We start from the raw sequence: 21223 nt of genomic DNA, 5'->3' as shown, positions 1-21223 counted from the left end.
GGATGGAAATAGAAAATTACCATTTGGCACACATTTCAGTAATAATTATTGCAAGGAAGAAGCATCAATTGCTAAAATTAGTGGGTAAAAAGCATGATGAGAAACAGAACATTTGCATAGTCTCTAAGTGTCTCCCTGTAAGATAATAATTACAAAGGGAAAAATAGTAACTTTAAAAGAAGCTTGGCAGACACTCACTATCTTAACCAAGTAAGCAACATTAAAAACCATCAGTAATAAGATATGAACATCATGTGCCTCATTATATGAGGCAGAGAAGAGCACAATATTATTTCTCTGGTATTCTTGCCAGAAACAGACAGTGAACAATGAATTTAATCATTGGGAAATAACAGGTTCAAAGTGAGAGACATTCTACAAAATAACTGACCAGTAATTTTCAAAGTGTCAACATCATATATGACTGAGACTAAGGAACAACCACAGATTGGAGATGAAGATACGACCATTAAACGCAATGTGGACCACTCAACAAATTGGGTAGAAAAGGAACATATCCAAACATAATAAAGGCCATTTATGACAAACTCACACCTAACATCCTCAACAGTGAAAAGCTAAAAACAAAACCTTTTTCTCTAAAATCAGAAACAAGACAAGGGTACCTACTTCTACCACTTCTATTCAACATAGTACTAGAAATTGTAGCCAGAGAAATTAGTCAAGAAAAGAAAGGGCCTCAAAATCAGAAAGGAAGAAGTAAAATTATATCCACATGACATGACATTATATAGAGAAAATGATTAAGACTCCATCAAAAGATTAGAACTAATAAATGAATTCAGTAAAGCTGCAGGATACAAAATCAACATACAAAAACCAGTCACATTTCTATACACTAACAATGAAATATTTGAAAGAGAAATAAAACAATTCCGTTTATAATAGCATCAAAAACAATAAAATACTTAGGAATAAGTTTAACCAAGGAGGTAAAAAATCTATACTGAAAACTTTGATGAAAGATATTGAAGAAAATACAAACAAATGGAAAGATATCCTAGGTTCATGAATTAGAAGAATATTGTTAAAATGTCCATATACCCCAAATCCATCTATAAATTCAATGCAATTCCTATCAAAATTCCAATGGCATTTTTTCACAGAAATAACAATCCTAAAATGTATATGGAACTGCAAAGACCCTGGATAGCCAAAGCAATCTTGAGAAAGAACAAAGTTGGAGGCATCACACTTCCTGATTTCAAACTATACTACAAACGTATAGTAACCAAAATAGTATACTGGCATAAAAACAGACACATAAACCAATGGAACAGAATTGAGGGCCCAGAAATAAACCCATGCACATGTAGTCACCTAATATTTGACAAGGGAGCCAAAAACACTCAATGGGGAAAAGCCAGTAAGTGGTGTTGGGTAAACTGGATATTCACATATGGTAGAATGAAAATGGACCCCTATCTTACACCACTCACAAAAATGAACTCTAAATGGGTTAAGAACTTAAACATAAGATCTGAAACCATAAAATCCCTAGAAGAAAACATATGGGAAAAGCTCTTTGACACAGGTCCTGGCAATGATTTTTTGTATAGGACACCAAAGCACAAATCAACAAGGGGAACTACATCAAACTAAAAAGCTTCTGCACAGCAAAAGAAACAATAGAGTGCAGAGGCAACTTACAGAATGGGAAACGATATATAATATCGTATTTATGTATTTGCATATATTTGCATATCATATAAAGGATTAATATCTAAAATATATAAGAAACTCATACAAAGTAGCAACAAACAACCCCCAAATAATCCAATTAAAATAGGCACTGAAAATAGAAACTGAATATATTTTCTTTTTTTTAAGGTTTATTTGAGATAGAGAGAGAGAGAGAGAACACCAGCGAGGAAGGGACAGAGGACCCGAAGTGGGCTCTGTGCTGTTAGTACAGAGCCCAATGTGGGGCTCGATCTCATGAACCATGACATCATAACCTAAGCCAAAGTTGAATGCTTAACCAACTGAGCCACACTGGAGCCCCTGAATAGATCTATTCTCAAAGAATATGTACAAATGGCCAACAGGTACATGAAAAGATGATCATTATCAGTAATCATCAGGGAAATGCAAATCAAAAACACTAATCACCTCATACTTGTTAGAATAGTTACTATCAAAAAGATAAGAGATAAGTGCTGGTAAGGATGTAGAGAAAGGGATCCCAGTGAACTGTTGGTGGGAATGTAAACTGGCACAGCCACTATGAAAACAGCATGGAGGTTCCTCAAAAAATTAAAAGTATAAGTACCATATGATCCAGCAATTCCAGTTTGGGGTATATATCCAAAGGAAATGAAATCACAATCTTGAAGAGATATCTGTACCCCCATGTTCACTGCAGCATTATTCAAAATAACCAAGATATGGAAATATCCTAAGTATCAGTTGACAGATGAATGGATAAAGAAAATATGATACACACACACACACACACACACACACACACACAGAGGAATATTATTCAGCCAATATTCAGCCAAGAGAAAGAAGGATGGACCTTGAAGGCATTTATGCTAAATGAAGTAAGACACAGAAAAACAAATACTGCACAATGTCATTTATCTGTGGAGTCTTAAAAACTCAGAAACAGAGTAGAATGGTGGTTGCCAGGGGCTAGGAGCAGAGGAGATGGGGAAGTGTTGACCAAAGGGCACAAATGCTCAGCTATAAGATGAATAAGTTCTGGAGATCTAATATATGGCATATCTACAGTTAGCAATACTGTATTACATACTTCTAAAAGTTTATATATCATGCTATTTTAACCTTACGTGTAGCTACCATCTGTCACCATACAATGTTATTACAACATCATTGACTATGTCCTTATACTGTGTCCTTTATTCCCATGACATATTCATTCCATAACTGGAAGCCTGGATCTCACACTCTCTTTCCTCCATTTTGCCCATCCCCCTGGCTTCTTCCCTATGGCAACCATCACTCTGTTTTCTGTATTTACAGGTCTGATTCTGCTTTTTGTTTGCTTATTCATTTGTTTTTGTAGATTCCACATGAGTGAAATAATATGGTATTTGCCTTTCTTGGTCTGACTTACTTCATTTAGCATAATATCCTTTTGGTCCATCCTTGTCACAAATGGCATCATCTCATCCTTTTTTATAGCTGTGTAATATTCTATTTTATTATATATACCATATCTTCCTTATCCATTTGTCTATTAATGGACACTTAGGTTGCTTCTATATCCTGGCTATTGTAAATAATGCTGCAATAAATATAAGGGTGCACATATCTTTTGAATTACTGTTTTTGTTTTCTTTGGGTAAATATCCAGTAGTGGAATTATTGGATATACCTGAAAGTTGCTAAGAGAGTAGATCTTAAATATTGTCACCAAACACACACACAAATTTGTAATTATGTGAGGTGGATTTGCTAACCAACCTTACTGTGGTAATCGTTTTGCAATATACAGGTGTGTCAAATCATGCTGTATACCGTAAACTTACACAATGTTATGTGTCAAATATATATCAATACGTCTGGGGGAAAAAGAGTAAAGGGGAAATGCAATGTGGGATCCTGAGACAGAAAAAGGACATTAGTGGGTCAATGGGTGAAATTTGAGTATGGTCTGTCATTTAGTTAATAACATTTTATCAGTTAATTTTCTGGTGTTAATAATTATATATGGTTATAGAAGGTGTTAACATTTGGAGAAGTTGGGCAAAGGGTATATGGGTATTATTTGTACTATTTCTGAAACACTTAGCCTGAAACTGTACCAAAATTTAAATTAAAAATTGAAAAACAAAACCTGTGCTTGGGCCCCACCCTTCATGGATTCTGATTTAACCATTCTGGTGTAATGTCCAGGCATCAGTGATATTTAAAGTTTCTCTGAGTGAGTTTTTTAAAAAACCTACTGATTTAAGTTAATTTATTTTGAGAGAGAGAGAGAGAGAGAGTGAGAGAGAGAGAAACAGTGCACAAACATGGGGGAAGGGCAGAGAGAAAGGGAGAGAGAGAATCCCAAGAGATTCCCAGAGAATCTGTCTGTATAGTACAGAGCCTGACGCGGGTCTCAAACCCACGGATTGTGAGATCATGACCTGAGCCATAGTCAAGAACAGGACGCTCAACCAACTGAGCCATCCAGGTGACCTCTGAATGATTTTAATGTGCAGTTAGGGTTAAGAACTAGGGCTTTATTTAGTGGTTCTCAAAGTGTGGTCCCTGGACCAGCAGCCTCAGTATCAACAGAAACAAAAATTCTCAGGCCCTATTCCAAACCCACTGAGTCAGAAACTGGTGGTGGTCCATCTGTTTTAACAAGCCCTCCAGGTGACTTGATGCATACTTTAGTTTTAAAACCAGTGCTCTAATAGAACTTAGTGCCATGATGGAACAAATGGACATGAACTAATCAACTATATGTTTGCAAAGTTATTTAAACCACTATCACCACATTAATCAGTGGCTGATAGGCAAGATACCCACACTAGTAATACATAATCATAGATAAAATTAAATCTATTCTATCTGGTCATTCATTCAACATTTGAGTATCTACTGTGTGCCAGGCTGTTCTAGGTGCTGGGTATATGACAGTGACTAATAAGACACTGTCCCTATCCAAATGTTTTAATACAATTCAGTAAAATAAATGCAATGCCAGAAATTCTGTGAAAGCAGACGGTAGGGCCATACAGGTGAGCCAAAGGAGGCTTTTCAAAGCGGGGTAAGTTTTAAAGGAGGACCAGGAGTTAGACTGGGTTCCCCAATTTCTTGGGAGGAAGAAGAGTGAAAGGAATGGGCAGAGAGAAAACAGTGGCTCAAACTATGACTGTGGAATTAAGGTTGGAAATTAGGAGATGGATTACAGAAAAGGGATATTGAATCAATAAGAAAGAGGAAAGGGAAGGATCTAGGGTCTCCCTAGTTTCTGGTTTGAGGCACCTGATTGGGTGTTACTACCATTTATCCAGATAAAGAATACAGGGGGAGGAATGTTGATCATCATTTCATTTGCTCGTCAAATTCTCTGCAAAAACCGTTCTGCTTACCACCTTGCCTCACAAGAAGAACAGAGCACACAGAGAAGTTGACTGGACCTTTTTAACAAGCCTAAATATAAACTGAATTATCCTGTACACTCTCCCTTATCATCACTGAATTCTATTATCACACAGTTGTGGAAACAAAAAATCACCTGGGGCAAATAGACAATGATTCTCTATTATAGGTAGAATAATCCACTATTAAGGTTATGACTACTCTGTACTCCAAGAAATGTCTTAAGATTAGATTACAAGAAATACAAAGTGCACATTTTGCGTGATGGCACTGCTCTTGACATCTTCAGGAATGATGTCTATGGCACTGATAAGCCTACAGAGGATAAAGGTTTAAGTCATAGGAAGCTGAAACTTTCATTAATCATCTTAACATTTCGTTTTCTTCTACTTTTAATGCCAGGATTAGGTTATTTCAAAATAAGGATTGAGAACCATCAAACCAACAAAAACCATGAAAAAGGTAGCAGTTAAAGAAAGAAAAAATAATTTGTATGAGGGTCTTCTCTTTCTAAGGGAAAAAAGTAACAAAATTCCCTAAAATTTCTCCACTGGACAGACATTACCAAGTTACAGTATTGATTCACATGAATTTTGAAAATATATATTCAATTTTAGTTTCTATGGTTTGTTCATTTCATGGTAAATAATCAACAGGTGGCAGCACATATTCTTATACACAGTTTCTAATCTGTGCAAAAGATGGGTTCCTGCGAAATCAAGCTTTTGTAAACTGAATTCTATTTTATCATTTCAGGACCCCTCTACCTTAGTTTCTGATTGCTCCACAATAAACAACGGCTTCTAAAGTTTGAAGTTTCTCATCAGCCTCTGTAAGTTAATTGCCAATACTTAAATCCATCAGAGAGAAGCTATCCAATAAAAAAATATTTTTAATCTGTGAATAATCCTGATGCATTTCATCTGTTTCAGAGACATTTGAATATGTGCATATTGAGTTAAAGTAGGGGTGTGTCCTGTACTGCATCACTGTTACTAGAAAAAACCTGGAATGTATTTAATGAATGAAAGGAACAAACACTAAAAAGCAGGAGCACTCTGCCAGGAATATGATCCTCAATGGATCATTTGTGGGGCCCTCCTTGCCCCTCAGCATGGTGCTTACTTGCTGACTGCACGTGTTCTTCCAAAGGTGGCTCATCTGCTCCCTGAACAGAAGCATATCCAGACGATGCAGTCTCACTGCGATTATCCTCTTCGTGAGGAGAGGCACTATTTGATATTTCATTGGATACAGGGACTTGTAAAGACACCGGTCCATCTTCAACATCCGCCTTTGGAAAGCATTTGAACTAATTAAAAGACGCTCAGAGTACATGCTTTTCCCTGACATATCATTACAAAGTTTCTTCATAAGTGACTTATTAGAGCAATGCTTCTTAACCTTTTAAGCCTATAATCCCTTTTGATGATCACAAAAATCTCTTGCTGGCCCCAGCCAGAGCAGTTGGAGTAACTGGGTTCAAAATGGGGTGAAAGAAGTTATAGGCAGATTGCCTTCACATCTGATGTTCATTTGGGTGATCCCAACACTTCATAATATAATGGCTGGTACAAGGTAGGTACTCCAAACAAAAAAACCCAGAAAACCACTCTGGGTCAAGTTCACCTCCAGCAGTTTCAAAAGGCAGTTTGCTGGCAAAACTCAAAGTCTGATGTTTAGTTAATAGTAATGACTCAATGTCAGTTTCTCACTTTTGACATATGTACCACAGTAATGCAAAATGTTAACAATAGTAAAAACTGGTGAGAGGTATCTGGGAACCCTCTGCATCGTCTTTGCAACTTTTCTGTAAATCTAAAATTATTCATAAATAACAACAACAACATCTCATGCTGTCCCCCAGGGGAACTCAGAATCGGTATCATCTATGTATCTTCTAAAGTCAAGAAACATAGATGCTCATTTAACTACAAGTTTGGTGGCTGTGCAATAAGAGAAAAAAATGCAACAGGTATCACAAGCCATCACTTAAAATTCTGACCAAATAATAAGAGGGAAGAAGAAGAAAAATGGAGGTGGTCCAAAATGGCACCTCACTGTGAATATGATGTAAATAGGTCCAATTTTTGGTATAAATAACAAGTCTGGCATGTTACATAGCTAAAAATTAGGCATGTTATTTTCCTGAAGGCCCAGGTACATAAATAACTTAAGTTCCTTCACCTAAATAGTTAAATAGTTAAATAGTTCAGCAATATTTACCTCAATTCCCAAAGCTTTGAGTATGTCACATTTGCACATGGGGCAAGTTCTGTGTTCTAACAGCCAAGGGTCAACACATGTCTTATGGAAAATATGGCTAGTGAAAGAAAAAAGGCACATAATTTGGTTATCAGTTGTGAAATAGCAACAACACTTGGCCTAATATACTAACAGGTTACCCTATATTTTTATTTAGTTTTTCTAACAGATGAATTTTTTCTTTTAAACACACTATTACAGCATTAAAAACTATAAAGGAGCCACAGAAACAAAACTTGGAAATTTCATAATATAGAAGTTTTAAATATAAAAGCCTCATTAACTTACTTTCAAAAAAAACCCCACTATTTTCAATACTTACTACTTCAAAACTGGCTAAGACATTACTGACCTAAGACTTGTTCAGTATTTCAGATCGCTATTGTCTTGTCATTCCTTAACTATAAAAATGGCACAGTCATTCTCAATAATAAAGTATAGTACAGAGCACAAGATAATGCTGATACTTTAGGCCATGTGATAAGTTCTAAGAACATCACCATTTAATAGCTAAAAGAAAGAGTGTTAAGAACAGTTTCCAGGAGACGGATAATGAAAAACTAAACAATGAAGACTTCCAAACAGGTGCCCATTGAGATGAATTTTTTTCCTTCAACAGGACTATTAAAATGATTTTAAATTAAATAATCCAGTAAAATACACACACACACACACACACACACACACTATGGTTATGGTGCTGGCTAGGTTCTTAGTTTTATATGGAACTGGTTTCTAAATTATACCAGATTGTGGAAACTTTATATAATTAGCCTTATACCTATTTCAATGATACTAAAATATAAAGCATTCACCTATATTTAAATGAAAATAAACGCTCTTTCCATACTTTGGCTATTGTTGATAGTGCTGCTATAAACATGGGGGTGCATGTGTCCCTTTGAAACAGCACACCTGTATCCCTTGGATAAATGCCTAGTAGTGCAATTGCTGGGTCCTAGGATAGTTCTATTTTTAATTTTTTGAAGACCCTCCATACTGTTTTCCAGAGATTAGTCAGTCAGAGAAAGACAAAAATCATATGACTTCACTCATATGAGGATTTTAAGAGACAAAACAGATGAACATAAGGGAAGGGAAACAAAAATAATATAAAAACAGGGAGGGGGACAAAACAGAAGAGACTCATAAATAAGGAGAACAAACTGAGGGTTACTGGAGGGGTTGTGGGAAGGGGGATGGGCTAAATGGGTAAGAGGCATTAAGGAATCTACTCCTGAAATCATTGTTTCACTATATGCTAACTAATTTGGATATAAATTTTAAAAAATTAAAAAATAAAATTTAAAAAAATGAAAATGAATAAAAAATGAAAATAAACCAAATACCTCAATTTGGAAACATTCAAAATAGTTTCCCCCATTATAATCATTTCAATAAACCAGATATTTTTACTGATGATATAAAAGAAAATCAAACTTACTTGCAGGTTAAGATGCGCACCAAATCATTTGGTTTATATAGTTCAATACACACAGCACAACTATCTCCATCAGGGCCAATTTCCTATGAGCAAATAGTTATTGTTACTCTGATGGATAAGAAAAAATACATTAAACTACAGAGCAAGATCACAATATATATGTATTTAAATTGCATAGATTCTTTCAAAAAGTGATTTAAAATTATTTAAACTTAATTGGGATCTAAAAAAGCTCAAATTTATAGAAACAGTAGAAAAGTGGTTGCCAGGAGCTGGAGGATGGGGGAAATAGGGAGTAGATGGTAAAACGTGTACAAACTTTCAGATATAATACGAATAAGGTCTGAGGATCTAATGTAAAGCATTGTGACTATCATTGATAACACTCTTATACAATTGAAATTTGAAAATAATTTAGACTTAAAAAAGGTAAGAAAATAGAGTCAACCAAAAGAGGAACAGTACAAAGAGGAACAGGTAGCAGTGATTTGAACAAATGCATGCTGTTAATTGGTGTTAGAATTCAAATGCCATTTGTACAAGTTCTAAAGTTATGCTCCCAATTTCAGAAAAATTAAGGTATAATTCACATGCAGCAAAATTCACAGTTTTTAGTATAGAGTTTTGCAAGTGTGGACAAATATGCCGTCACTTAATCTTCACCACAATCAAGATATAGGATACTTCAATTACCCCAACAAATTCCTCTATATGTCTTTGTAATTAACTGCTACTTTCACTCACCCCCACCGTCTGGCAACCACATGGATTTTTCAGTTCCTATACTTTTTGCTTTTCTTGAGTGCCATATAAATGGAATCGTGTATTATACTGCCTTTTAATTTGGCTTCTTCCACTTAACACAATACATTTAAGACTCATGCATGTTATTGTATCAATAGGGTCCTCCCCCACCACACACACACCCTTTTTTACTGCTAAATAGTATTCCATGATATGGATGTGCCACAGTTTAGTTATCCATTTACCATTTGAAGGACATTTGGGTTCTTTCCAGTTTTTGGTAAATATGAGTAAAGCAGCCATGAACAATTATGTGTAAGTTTTTATTTGAACATGTTTTTTTTTCCTCTAGGTTAACTATCTAGCAGTGAGATTGCTGGGTTCTTCAGAAAGGGTTATTTTTTTACTTCATAAAGAACTGCCAAATTGTCTTCCAGACTAGCTATACATTGTATTCTTACCAGCAAATCCGTAAGAGTTCAGTTGTTCCACAACTGGCCAGTGCTTGGTTATTGTCAGGTGTACTAGTTTTGTCATTTTAATGAATGTGTTGTAGTACCTCATTATGATTTTAACTCACATTTGCCTAATGACTAATGATATTGAGCATCTTTTCATGTGCTTTTTTGCCATCCATATATTTTCTCTGGTAAATGTCTGTTTCACCATTTTTCAGTATGCTGTTTGTTTTCTTACTACTGACATTTGAGAGTTCTTTATATATTCTAGATATAGTCCCTTATCAGCCATGTAATTTTCAAATATTTTGTCCCAGTCTGTGACTTGTATGTTCATTCTCGTAACAATGTCAAAGAACAAAGGTTCTTTATTTTGACAAAGTTAGATTTCTTTCTTTTCTTTAATGGATTTGTTTTTGCTGTCTTATCTAAGTAATCTGTGCCTAGCCCAAGTCTTGAAGATATTTTTCTCCAAAGTTTTCTTCTAAGAATTTCATGGTTCTAGGTTTTATATTTAGGTCTGTGATCCATTTTGACTTAAATTTTACAGACAGTATGAAGTATGAATTGAGGTTCATGGTTTTTGCATAAAGATACCTAATCATTGCATATGGAGAGCCAACAATTGACTACCCTTGCTTCATTGAAGTGCCTTTGTACCTTTGTTGAAAATCAACTGACCATATACATGTGGGTCTTCTCCTGGACTCTCTTCTATTCCCTTGATCTAAAGGTCTAGCCTCTCTCCAATACCACACTATATTGTCTATTGTATCTTCAAAATAATTCTGAAAATTAGGGAAATGTGAGTCATCCAAATTTGTTCTTCATTATAACGACTGTTTTGGTTATTTTAGTTCTTTTGCTTTTCCATATAAACTTAGCACCAACTTGTCAATAAATACAAATGATCCCACTAGGATTCTGATTGGAAGTGCACTGAATCTATAGATTAGTTTGGGGGGATTTGACATCTTAACAACAGTGAGTCTTCTGACCCATGAATATGGCATATCTCTCCATTTTTTTGGTCCTTTGATTTCTTTCATTGGTGTTTTGCAGTTTTCAGCATATAGATCGTGTATGTATTTTGCAAGATTTATACCTAAGTACTTAATGGTCTGAGTGCTATTATAAATGGTAATTATTATTTCAATAAGCTCTATAGCTATTTTTATAGGTATCTTTGATATATGTTTTACACACCAATGGCAGTTTTAACTGTGCTAAATCTAAAACTGTTCAAGTAAAGTTGCACTGAGGAATTGTATTAGTTCCCTGTTTTTGCTATAAAAAAATTATCATAACTTAGTGTCTTAAAATAACACAAATTTATTTTTTTATTGTTCTGGAAATCAGAAGCCTAAAAGTCAATGTTTTGGCAGTGCCATATACCTTCTGGAGGCTTCAGGGGGATAATCCATTTCCTCACCTTTTCTAGCTTCTAGAAGCTGGCTGTATTCCTTGGCTCATGACCCCTTTCTGGCATCACTATAACCTTCTTGCTTCCTTGGTCACATATTCTACTGTACTGCAGTCCAATCTCCCTTTTTCTTCCTCTTATAACAACACTGTGATTATGTTTAGGAGCTACCTGGATAATCCAGGATAATCTCCTCATCTCAAGATCCTTAACTTAATTTTATCTGCAAAGTCCTTTCTGCCATATTAGGTAATATTTACAGGTTCCAAGGATTAAAACCTAGATATCTATGGAAGCCACTGGTCATTATTCAGCCTACTTCAAGTATCAAATAGATAAAAAAAGTCAATAAGATTTATAAATCCCAATGAAAAGCATACTTCGGAAGAACATTTTGTTTTAACAATAACTTGGTAGCATTGCTTTAAAACAAACAGGATTTAAATTTTTTTTTTTCAACGTTTATTTATTTTTGGAACAGAGAGAGACAGAGCATGAACGGGGGAGGGGCAGAGAGAGAGGGAGACACAGAATCGGAAACAGGCTCCAGGCTCTGAGCCATCAGCCCAGAGCCCGACGCGGGGCTCGAACTCACGGACGGCGAGATCGTGACCTGGCTGAAGTCGGACGCTTAACCGACTGCGCCACCCAGGCGCCCCAAAACAAACAGGATTTAAAAGTCATAAATGTACCTTGTCTCCTTGTTTCAGTGTACGCAGTTGAAGCCTTCCAATAGCTTTTTTAGCATCTGCCTTTAGTTGTCTCTGCAATATAAAAATCATATTAGAAAAAATATTTTTAAAAGAAATATGGTGAAAAAGGGAGAGAGGATTAATAAATATTTTTCAGGTACAATTATAAATAACATTTTTAATGATAATTTAATTATCCATAATAAATGTCCCACTTATCAGGCAGAATTTTCAAATTACTGAAACTTTTCACTTATGTTTCCCTACGTTCTTAAATAGTACCTTTGGATTACAATGACAAAACTACTATTGCAATAACCCAATGACAAAGCTACTATTGCAAATGGATTCAGATGTATGAATTTTCAAAGCACTTCCTATTTTCAACCTTAGAGTATCTTACAATGCACCTTTTCCCATTTCTTTTTTGAATTGTGTCTTGTTTGTAAAAAGTGTACAGGATTTGTATTCAAATGGACCTAGATTCAAAATATGACTTTGTCACTTACTAAATGAATAGTCCTGGACAGGTGATTGATTAAATCTTTAAACTTGTTTAATCACCTATACCATGCAGATAATACCAATCCATACAGTGTTATTTCGTATTAGGGGGAAAATTGCTGTTTATAACCACTACTGCCTTATAAGAAGGGTAGAGTCTGATAAAGTAGTAGTAAGTCTTTCTTGTTTCACTGAACATATATGTACCTGAGTCTAGATATGAGAAAGCATGCCCCAGACTCATTTAGAGACTAAGGACTAAAATATGCATACTTGGATCAGAAATGAAATTGGGAATTCAAGATGGTAGCATAGGAAGATCCTGAATTCACCTCCTCCCATAGACACAACAAATTAGTTGTATGACATATGGAATAATTTCCTTCGAAAAAGAGCTGAAAACTAAATAAAAAGAGCCCCCACAACAAAGGATAAAAGAGTAGCATCAAAATGGGTGAGACAGAGACATAGTCTCATCAAAAACAGACAAAACAAAACACAACAAAACAAAACCCACCCCAGATACAGTGATCCACAATTGAGAGGAATCTCAAACATATGGAACTTTTCCCTAAGAAGCAAGGGGTCTATGCTTCACATCAGGCACCCCAGCCCCTAGATCTTGCATAGGCAAGACAAGCCCCCAAAGTGCCTGGCTTTGAAAACCAACAGGGATTAGTTTCAGGAAAACCACTAAAATAGAGAACAGAGAACCCTCTCTCAAAGGGCTCAATGCACAGACTCACTTACCATTTGAACCATTGTAAAAATACCAGCTTTAAGTGTGTGCCAGAGAGCCAGAAAATTTGTTGGGACTCTATCTGAGGATGGAGACACTGGCATGTGCCATTTTTGATAACTCACTCTAACTTGCTAATGCTGGTACTGGCAGTGACATTTTAGAACTCTTCCTCTAGCCTGTTGGTGCTAGATGGTACACCCCACTGAGGGCCCTGCCCACCCCCATGCCAGAGCTGTGGTCCCACCAAAGCAAGCAGTAATGCCCAGCTCACACAGGCATCGTCCCTCGAGCCTGGTAGAGGTGGCCAGGGGGATAGCACTGCTGAGCTCTATGGGACATCTCCTACACAAGATCACTCCATCAAGTCTGGGAAAGGTAGTTGATTTGCATAATACAGAGAAATAAATACAGAACATCAGGCAAAATGAGAGGAATATGTTCTAAATGAAAGAACAAGGTCCAGGAACCCCAGAGAGTTCCAAATAAGACAAACATAAAGAGATACACACCAAAACCAAAACCAAAGCCACTATAATTAACATGGTAAAAATTAAAGAGAGAATCTTAAAAGAGGCAAGAGAATAACCAACTTGCTACCTACAGGGGAAGCCCCATAAGTCTACGAGCAGATTTTTCACCAGAAACTTTGCAGGCCGGAAGGGAGTGGTATGACATATTTAAGTGCTGGAAGCAAAAAAAATTTCCAAGCAAGAATTCTCTACCCAGCAAGGTTATCATTCAGAATTGAAGGGGAGATTAAGAGTTTCTTAGATAAGTAAAAACAGAACAAGTTTGTCAACCATTAAATCAGCCTTACAAGAAATGTTAAAGGGACTTCTTTAAGCTGAAAAGAAATGGCACTAATCAATAGAAAATTTATGAAAGTAATAATAATCTCTCTGGAAAAGGTAAGTACATGGTAAAGAGAGCGGATTAATCACTTATAAAACAAGTATAAGATTAAGAGACAATAGTAAATTTAAGACTATAGTAATTATTTAAGGGTTGCATAAAACAAAAAGATGTAGAATGTGACAGACATAAAATGGGGGGGACTAAAAATGTGAAGTTTTGAAATGTGTTCAAATTTAAGTTCCTATCAACTTAAAACCTACCATTATATACATATTATGTTACATACAAACATCATGGTTACCACAAGGCAAAAACTTTAGTAAATACACTAAATAAGAAAGAAACCTAGGGGCACCTGGGTGGCTCAGTTGGTTGAGTGTCCAACTCTTGATTTAGGCTCAGGTCATGATCTCATGGTTTGTGAGATCAAGCCCTGTGTCCAGCTCTGTGCTGACAGCACGAAGCCTGCTTGGTATCTCTCTGCCCCTCCCACACTTGTGTGCTCTCTTCCCTTCTCTAAACAAACAAACAAACAAATTTTTTTTTTTAAAAGAAAGAAAGAAATTTAAATATAACACTAAAGAAGCCCTTAAACCACAAGGGAAGAGAAAAAGAAGAAAGAGAAGAAACTATAAAAAAGCCAGAAAACAAGTAACAAAATGTCAATAAATCAATATCTATCAATAATTACTTTAAATGTAAAACGGACTAGATTCTAAAATCAAAAGGTACAGAGTGGGTGAGTGGATAAAAAAAAGACCCAACTTTACACTACCTACAAGAGACTCACGTCAAAAGTAAAGAGACTGAAGGTGAAAGGACAGAGAAAGATATTCCATGCAAATGGAAATGAAAAGAAAGATGGTGTAGCTATACTCATACCAGACAAAACAGACTTTAAAACAAAGACTGTAAAAAAGACAAAGAAGGACATTACATAATGTAAAGGGGCCAATCCAGCTAGAAGATATAACATTTACAAATATATATATATATATATATGCACCCATCACAGAAGCACCAGCATATATAAAGCAAGTATTAACAGACCTAAAAGGAGAAATTGACAGCAATACAATAACAGTAGAGGACTTTAACACTCCATATACATCACTGTATAGATCATCCAGAGAGAAAATCAATATAGAAACATCAGCCTTAAACAACACATCAGACCAGATGGGCTTGATAGATATATACAGAACATTCCATCCAAAAGCAGCAGAATATACATTCTTGTCAAGTGCACATGAAACATTCTCCAAGATAAATTACATGTTGTATCACAAAACAAGTCTAAAATTCAAGAAGATTGAAGTCATATCAAGCATCTTTTCCAACCATAATGGTTATAAAACTAGAAATCAATTAAAGAAAAGTGGAGGGGCGCCTGGGTGGCTCAGCTGGTTAAGCGTCTGACTTTGGCTTGGGTCATGATCTCATGGTTAGTGAGTTCAAGCCCCACGTCAGGCTTTGTGCTGACAGCTCGGAGCCCGGAGCCTGCTTGGGATTCCGTGTCTCACTCTCTCTCTGCCCCTCCCCTGCTCACACTCTGTCTGTCTCTCTCTCTCTCACAAATAAACATTTAAAAAAATGGAAAAAACACAAAAATGTAGAAATGAAACATACTACTGAACAACCAATGAGTCACTAAAAAAAAAAAAATCAAAGAAAAAACATACCTAGAGACAAATGGAAACAAATATAACATACCAAAACCTATGTGATGCAACAAAAGCAGTTCTAAGAGGGAAATTCACGGTAATATAGGCCTACTTCAAGAAACAAGAAAAATCTTAAATAAACAATATAACTTTAAACCTTAAAGAAACTAGGGGAAAAAAGGAACAAAGACTAAAATTAATAGAAGGAAGGAAATAATAAAGATCACAGTGGAAATAAATGAAACAGAGACTAAGAAGATAGTAGAAAAGATCAATAAAACTAATAAAACTTTTCAGAGACGTTTCTCTGAAAAGATAAACAAAACTGATAAATGTTTAGCTACACAACCAAGAAAAAAAAGAGGGCTCAAGTAAATAAAATCAGAAATGAAAGAATTTACAACTGATACCACAGAAATACAAAGGATCATAAGAACTACTACAATTATATGCCAGCAAGTTGGGAAAACCTAGAAGAAATGGATAAATTCCAGGTAACACACAACCTTCCAAGTCTGATTATGAAGAAAATAGAAAACCTGAACAGACCAATTCTCTAGTAAGGAGATTAAATCAGTAATCAAAAACCTCCCAACAAACAAAAGGACAGGACCAGATGATTTCACTGGTGAATTCGACCAAACATTCAAAGAATATTTAATACTTACGCTTCTCAAACTCTTTCAAAAATTGAAGAGAAAGGAACACTTCCAAACTCATTTTATGAGACCAGCATTACCCTGATACCAAAACCAGACAAGGATACCACATAGAAAATTACAGGCCGATATCTTTGATGAACACAGATGCAAATATCCTCAACTAAACATTAGCAAAGTGCATTTAACAATACATTAAAAAGATCATTTAGCATGATCAAAAATGACTTACTTCAGGGATACAAGAATGGATCAACATCTGTAAGTCAATCAACATGATACACCACATTCATAGAATGAAGGATAAAAATCATGACCATCTCAGTAGATACAGAAAAAGCATTGACAAAATTCAACATCCATTTCTGATAAAAACTCTCAACTAAGTGGGTATAGAAGGAATGTATCTCAACATAATAAAGGCTATCTATGAGAAACTCGCAGCTAACATCATACTCAATGGTGAAAAAACTGAAAGCTTTTCCTCTAAGATCAGGAACAAGACAAGGATGCCCACTCTCGCCACTTTTATTCAATGTAGTATTGGATGTCCTAGCCACAGCAAAAAGGTAAGAAAAAGGAATAAAATGAATCCAAATAGGAAAGGAAGTAGGAAAACTGCAGATGACATGATACTGTATATATACAACCCTGAAGTTTCTCCCAAAAAACTATTAGAAAAAATGAATTCAGTAAAGTTGTAGAATATAGAATCAATATACAGAAATCTGTTACATTTCTACACACTAATAATGAACTATCATAAAGAGAAATTAAGAAAGTAATCCCATTTACAATTGCATCAATAACAATAAAATACCTAGGAATAAAATTAACCAAGGAGGTAAAAAAAAACCTGTACACTGAAAACTATACGATGAAAGAAGCTGAATAAGACAAAAATAAAGGAACGATATCTCATGCTCTTGGATTGGAAGAATTAATATTGCTAAAATGACCATACTACTCAAATCAACCTATAGATTCAATGCAATCCCTATCAAAATTCCAATCCATTTTTCACAGAACTGGAACAAATAATTCTAAAATCTGTATGCAATCACAAAAGATCCCAAATATCCAGGGCAATCTTGAGAAAGAAGAACAAACCTAGAGGTATCACGCCCTCAGAGTTCAAACTATACTACAAAGCTATATAGTAATCAAAACAGTATGGTATTGGCATAAAAACAAAGATCAATAGAACAAAATTGAGAGCTCAGAAATAAATCCATACACATGCAGACAATTGATGACAAAGGAGCCAAAAATATATAATGGAGAAAGGACCTTCTCTTCAATAAATGGTGCTGGAAAAATTTGACAGCCATATGGAAAAGAATAGAAACTAAACCACTATCTTACACCATACACAGAAATTAAAATAGATTAAAGACTTGAATGTAAAACCTGAAACCATAAAATTCCTAGAAGATAGCATAGGCAGTAAGCTCCTTGACATCAGTCTTAGTGATATGTTTGTAGATCTGACTCCAAAGTTAAGGAAAACAAAAGCAAAAATAAACAAATGAGACACATCAAACTAAAAAGTTCTGCACAGCAAAGGAAAGCATCATCAAAGCAAAAAGGCAACTTACTCAATGGGAGAAGATATTTGCAAATCACATATTTAATAAGGGGTTAATAGCCAAAATAGAGAAAAAAGCTCTACAATTGAACAATAAAAAACTGAACAACCTAATTTAAAAAGGGAACAGAGGTTCTGAATAGACATTTTTTCCAAAGAAGACATACAGATGGCTAACAGGCACATGAAAAGATGTTCAATATCACTAATTATTAGAAAAATGCAAACCAAAACCACAATGAAATATCACCTCACACCTGTTACAATGGCTATTATCGAAAAGACAAGAAATAAATGTTAGAGAGGATGTGGGAATATAAGCTGATGTAGCCACTAGGAAAACAGTATAGAAGTTCCTCAAAAAGTTAAGAATAGATCTACTGTAAGATCTAGCTGCTCCAATTCTGGGCATTTATCCAAAGAACATGAAATCAAATCACTAATTCAAAGAGATACATACATCCCTATCTTCAATGCCACATTATTTACAATAGCCAAGATATGGAAACAACCTAAATGTCCATCAGTAGATGAATGAATAGAGTATGTGGTTGGTACGTACACACACACACACACACACACACACACACACAGGAAGACTATTCAGCCATAAAGAATGAAATTTTGCCACTTACAATAACATGGATGGATCCTGAGAATATTATGCTAGGGGCACCTGGGTGGCTCAGTCAGTTGAGCGTCTGACTTTGGCTCAGGTCATGATCTCACAGTTCAAGAGTTTGAGCCCAGCTTCAGGCTCTGTGCTGACAGCTCAGAGCCTAGAACCTGCTTTAGATTCTGTGTCTCCCTCTCTCTCTGTCCCTCCCCTGCTCGTGCTCTGTCTCTCTGTCTTTGTCTCTCTCAAAAATAAACATCTAAAATTATTTTTAGAAAGAGAGAATATTATGCTAAGTGAAATAAGTCAAGCAGAGAAAGACAAATACCCTATGATTTCACTCATATATGGAATCTAAGAAAAAAACCAAAATCATATAAAAACAAACTCAGATACAGAGAAGAGATTGATGGTTACCAGAGGGAAAGGGGTTGGGCAAGATGGGCAAAGGGGGTCAACTGAATGGTGATGGATGGTAACTAGGCTTTGGTGGTGATCATTTTGTAGTACATACAGATGTCCAATTATGTTGTACACCTAAAAGTTAAAGTTATATACCAATTTGACCTCAATAAAAACACAAGAAGTGAAGTTAGGGTATAGGGGGAAATCTAAAATGTAAGGGAAAGGTAAGAAAGAATCAATGAAAGGCTGTCCCTCTTTGTGGGGTGAACAGCTAAAAGGAAAAAAATCCCAGGTAGTAGGAGATATTTGGTGTTAATTTAAAATTACTTGTAATCCTGCAAATAAATCCTTTCTTCCCCTTCAGTAAAATCTACTACATACATGATTGCCTCAAGTGAATATAATACATAAGTAAATTGAATAAAAGGCTAGGTTTCACACTTGGGTGAATGCTGTTTGGAACAGAGACACAACATGTGCAGCATGGCAAGATGATAAGTAATCTTCCTATTTTCTACTGTAAAATGAACTTAGTAGAAATTCAGCAAACAGTAGGTACTCAGAACCAGAGGTCATTGTGAATATGTACCTCTATCCCCAGCAGGGAAACCCCCAGCTAACATGAAGAATACGTGGAAATCAGAGATAATGTAAGTTAAGAATTCAGTATAATGTCTGGCATATAGCAGACACTAAATAAAATGTTGATTAAATGAAAATATAAACTACTATTCGTCAATAAGTCTAACAGGTTCTTGTAACATATTCATACATATCTGTAGCAAATATATTTTGGAAAGGAATAATCCATGAGTAAAGGTATATATGAGGACATTCCTTAATGCCTAAACCTGCCTCTATATAAAGTATTTTGTGAAAGGTATTTGGCTTAATGCCAAGGAGATTCCTAGACAAACTATTTCTTTGCTGTCTCAGGAACAGCTGAAACTTCTGAGCTTGTTACCTGAGTAGCAGATCTAGCTTAACAGAAACAGTTAACAGGAAGGCCTAGCTAGTCCTTTGAAGGAAAGATGGTAATCAAGACCATTTCACTCCCACTTTGGGACTTAATTGTGAGTTAACTCAAAAGGGCAATTCAGTGATGGTACTTTATTTTATGCACACATATTTTCTGTCCTGTTACCTGCATCATAAGTAAATAATAGGGGGACAGTGAAAGTAAATGAGGTACACTTAGGATCTTTAGAGCTGGAAGAACTCTTAGAAATCACCTACCCTGATATCTGATGGATAAGAAAACTGATGTCTACTGCCTTGCTCAAAATCTCAGAGTTGGTTAGTGTAGGTCCCATTGAAGCCTAGAGTTAAGTGTTCCCTTCCCTAATATCAAGGTAGTTGTCTTTTTTTTTTTTTTTACCGTAGCTTGCACTAGGAAGCTAGTACTACTATTTCCTTATATTTATGTAGTTATTTTATAATTTAAAATTATTTTTGATGTCTGTTACCTCATCTAATCCCAACAACTCCTTGAAGGAGATTAACATCCCCATTTTAGAGATGAGTAAATGGAGGCTTGAAAAAGTTAAATAACTCATCCAAAAGGGAATGCAACCTCTAAATGATAGAGCTGTTACTGGGACTTTGCTCTTCATATTTCAAGATTCCATTACAATACGTCTACAACTCAGCTACTTTCTGAAGCTTTTCCAACACCTGGATTCTAAGATCTATGAAACTGTGGCCAGTCCTTATAGTGAACAATCAGTATGCCCAAGGGTCCTGGCACTGGCCTAGACTTCCAAACATCAGTACTTTCTTTTCACATAGATCATAAGCTATTTAGAAACCTAGATGTGAACACTGCAAATGGTTAAAAAAAAGAGCTAACAAGAAAAACAGGCAAAGAAAAAAAATGTAGTTGATGATAAGTCTTTGACAATCATTTTGCATTTTGTCTTTAGAGCACTTCTGATTTAAACAAGCTCTGTGACACAATCAAGGAATTGCACTCACTAGGAGGTGATACATCTCTAGAGTATTTACTTGAGTCTACGTAGTCTGTTTTCTCATTCCAAAATATTCAACACAATATAAATGCTTGAGTCTCCAGTGTGAGTG

The 21223-nt window shown here is 35.5% G+C and overlaps 1 protein-coding gene across 2 annotated transcripts in view; it reads right to left on the bottom strand.

The window, feature by feature from the left end:
* Nucleotides 1–21223, bottom strand: part of RNF128 (ring finger protein 128) — a 111053-nt gene that overhangs the window by 2710 nt on the left and 87120 nt on the right. For both annotated transcript variants that reach the window (XM_045471287.1, XM_045471286.1), the window contains exons 3-6: nucleotides 12112–12183; nucleotides 8795–8877; nucleotides 7312–7408; nucleotides 6211–6379 (exon numbers count right to left, since the gene is read on the bottom strand). In XM_045471287.1, the coding sequence (XP_045327243.1) occupies nucleotides 6211–6379; nucleotides 7312–7408; nucleotides 8795–8877; nucleotides 12112–12183 (421 nt within the window). The remainder of the gene's footprint in view (nucleotides 1–6210; nucleotides 6380–7311; nucleotides 7409–8794; nucleotides 8878–12111; nucleotides 12184–21223) is intronic.

The sequence above is a fragment of the Leopardus geoffroyi genome, chromosome X, assembly GCF_018350155.1.
Source record: "Leopardus geoffroyi isolate Oge1 chromosome X, O.geoffroyi_Oge1_pat1.0, whole genome shotgun sequence".
NCBI classification, from domain to species: domain Eukaryota; kingdom Metazoa; phylum Chordata; class Mammalia; order Carnivora; family Felidae; genus Leopardus; species Leopardus geoffroyi.
The sequence above is the reverse complement of the archived record's forward strand: the minus strand, read 5'-3'. Positions and strand labels throughout refer to the sequence as shown.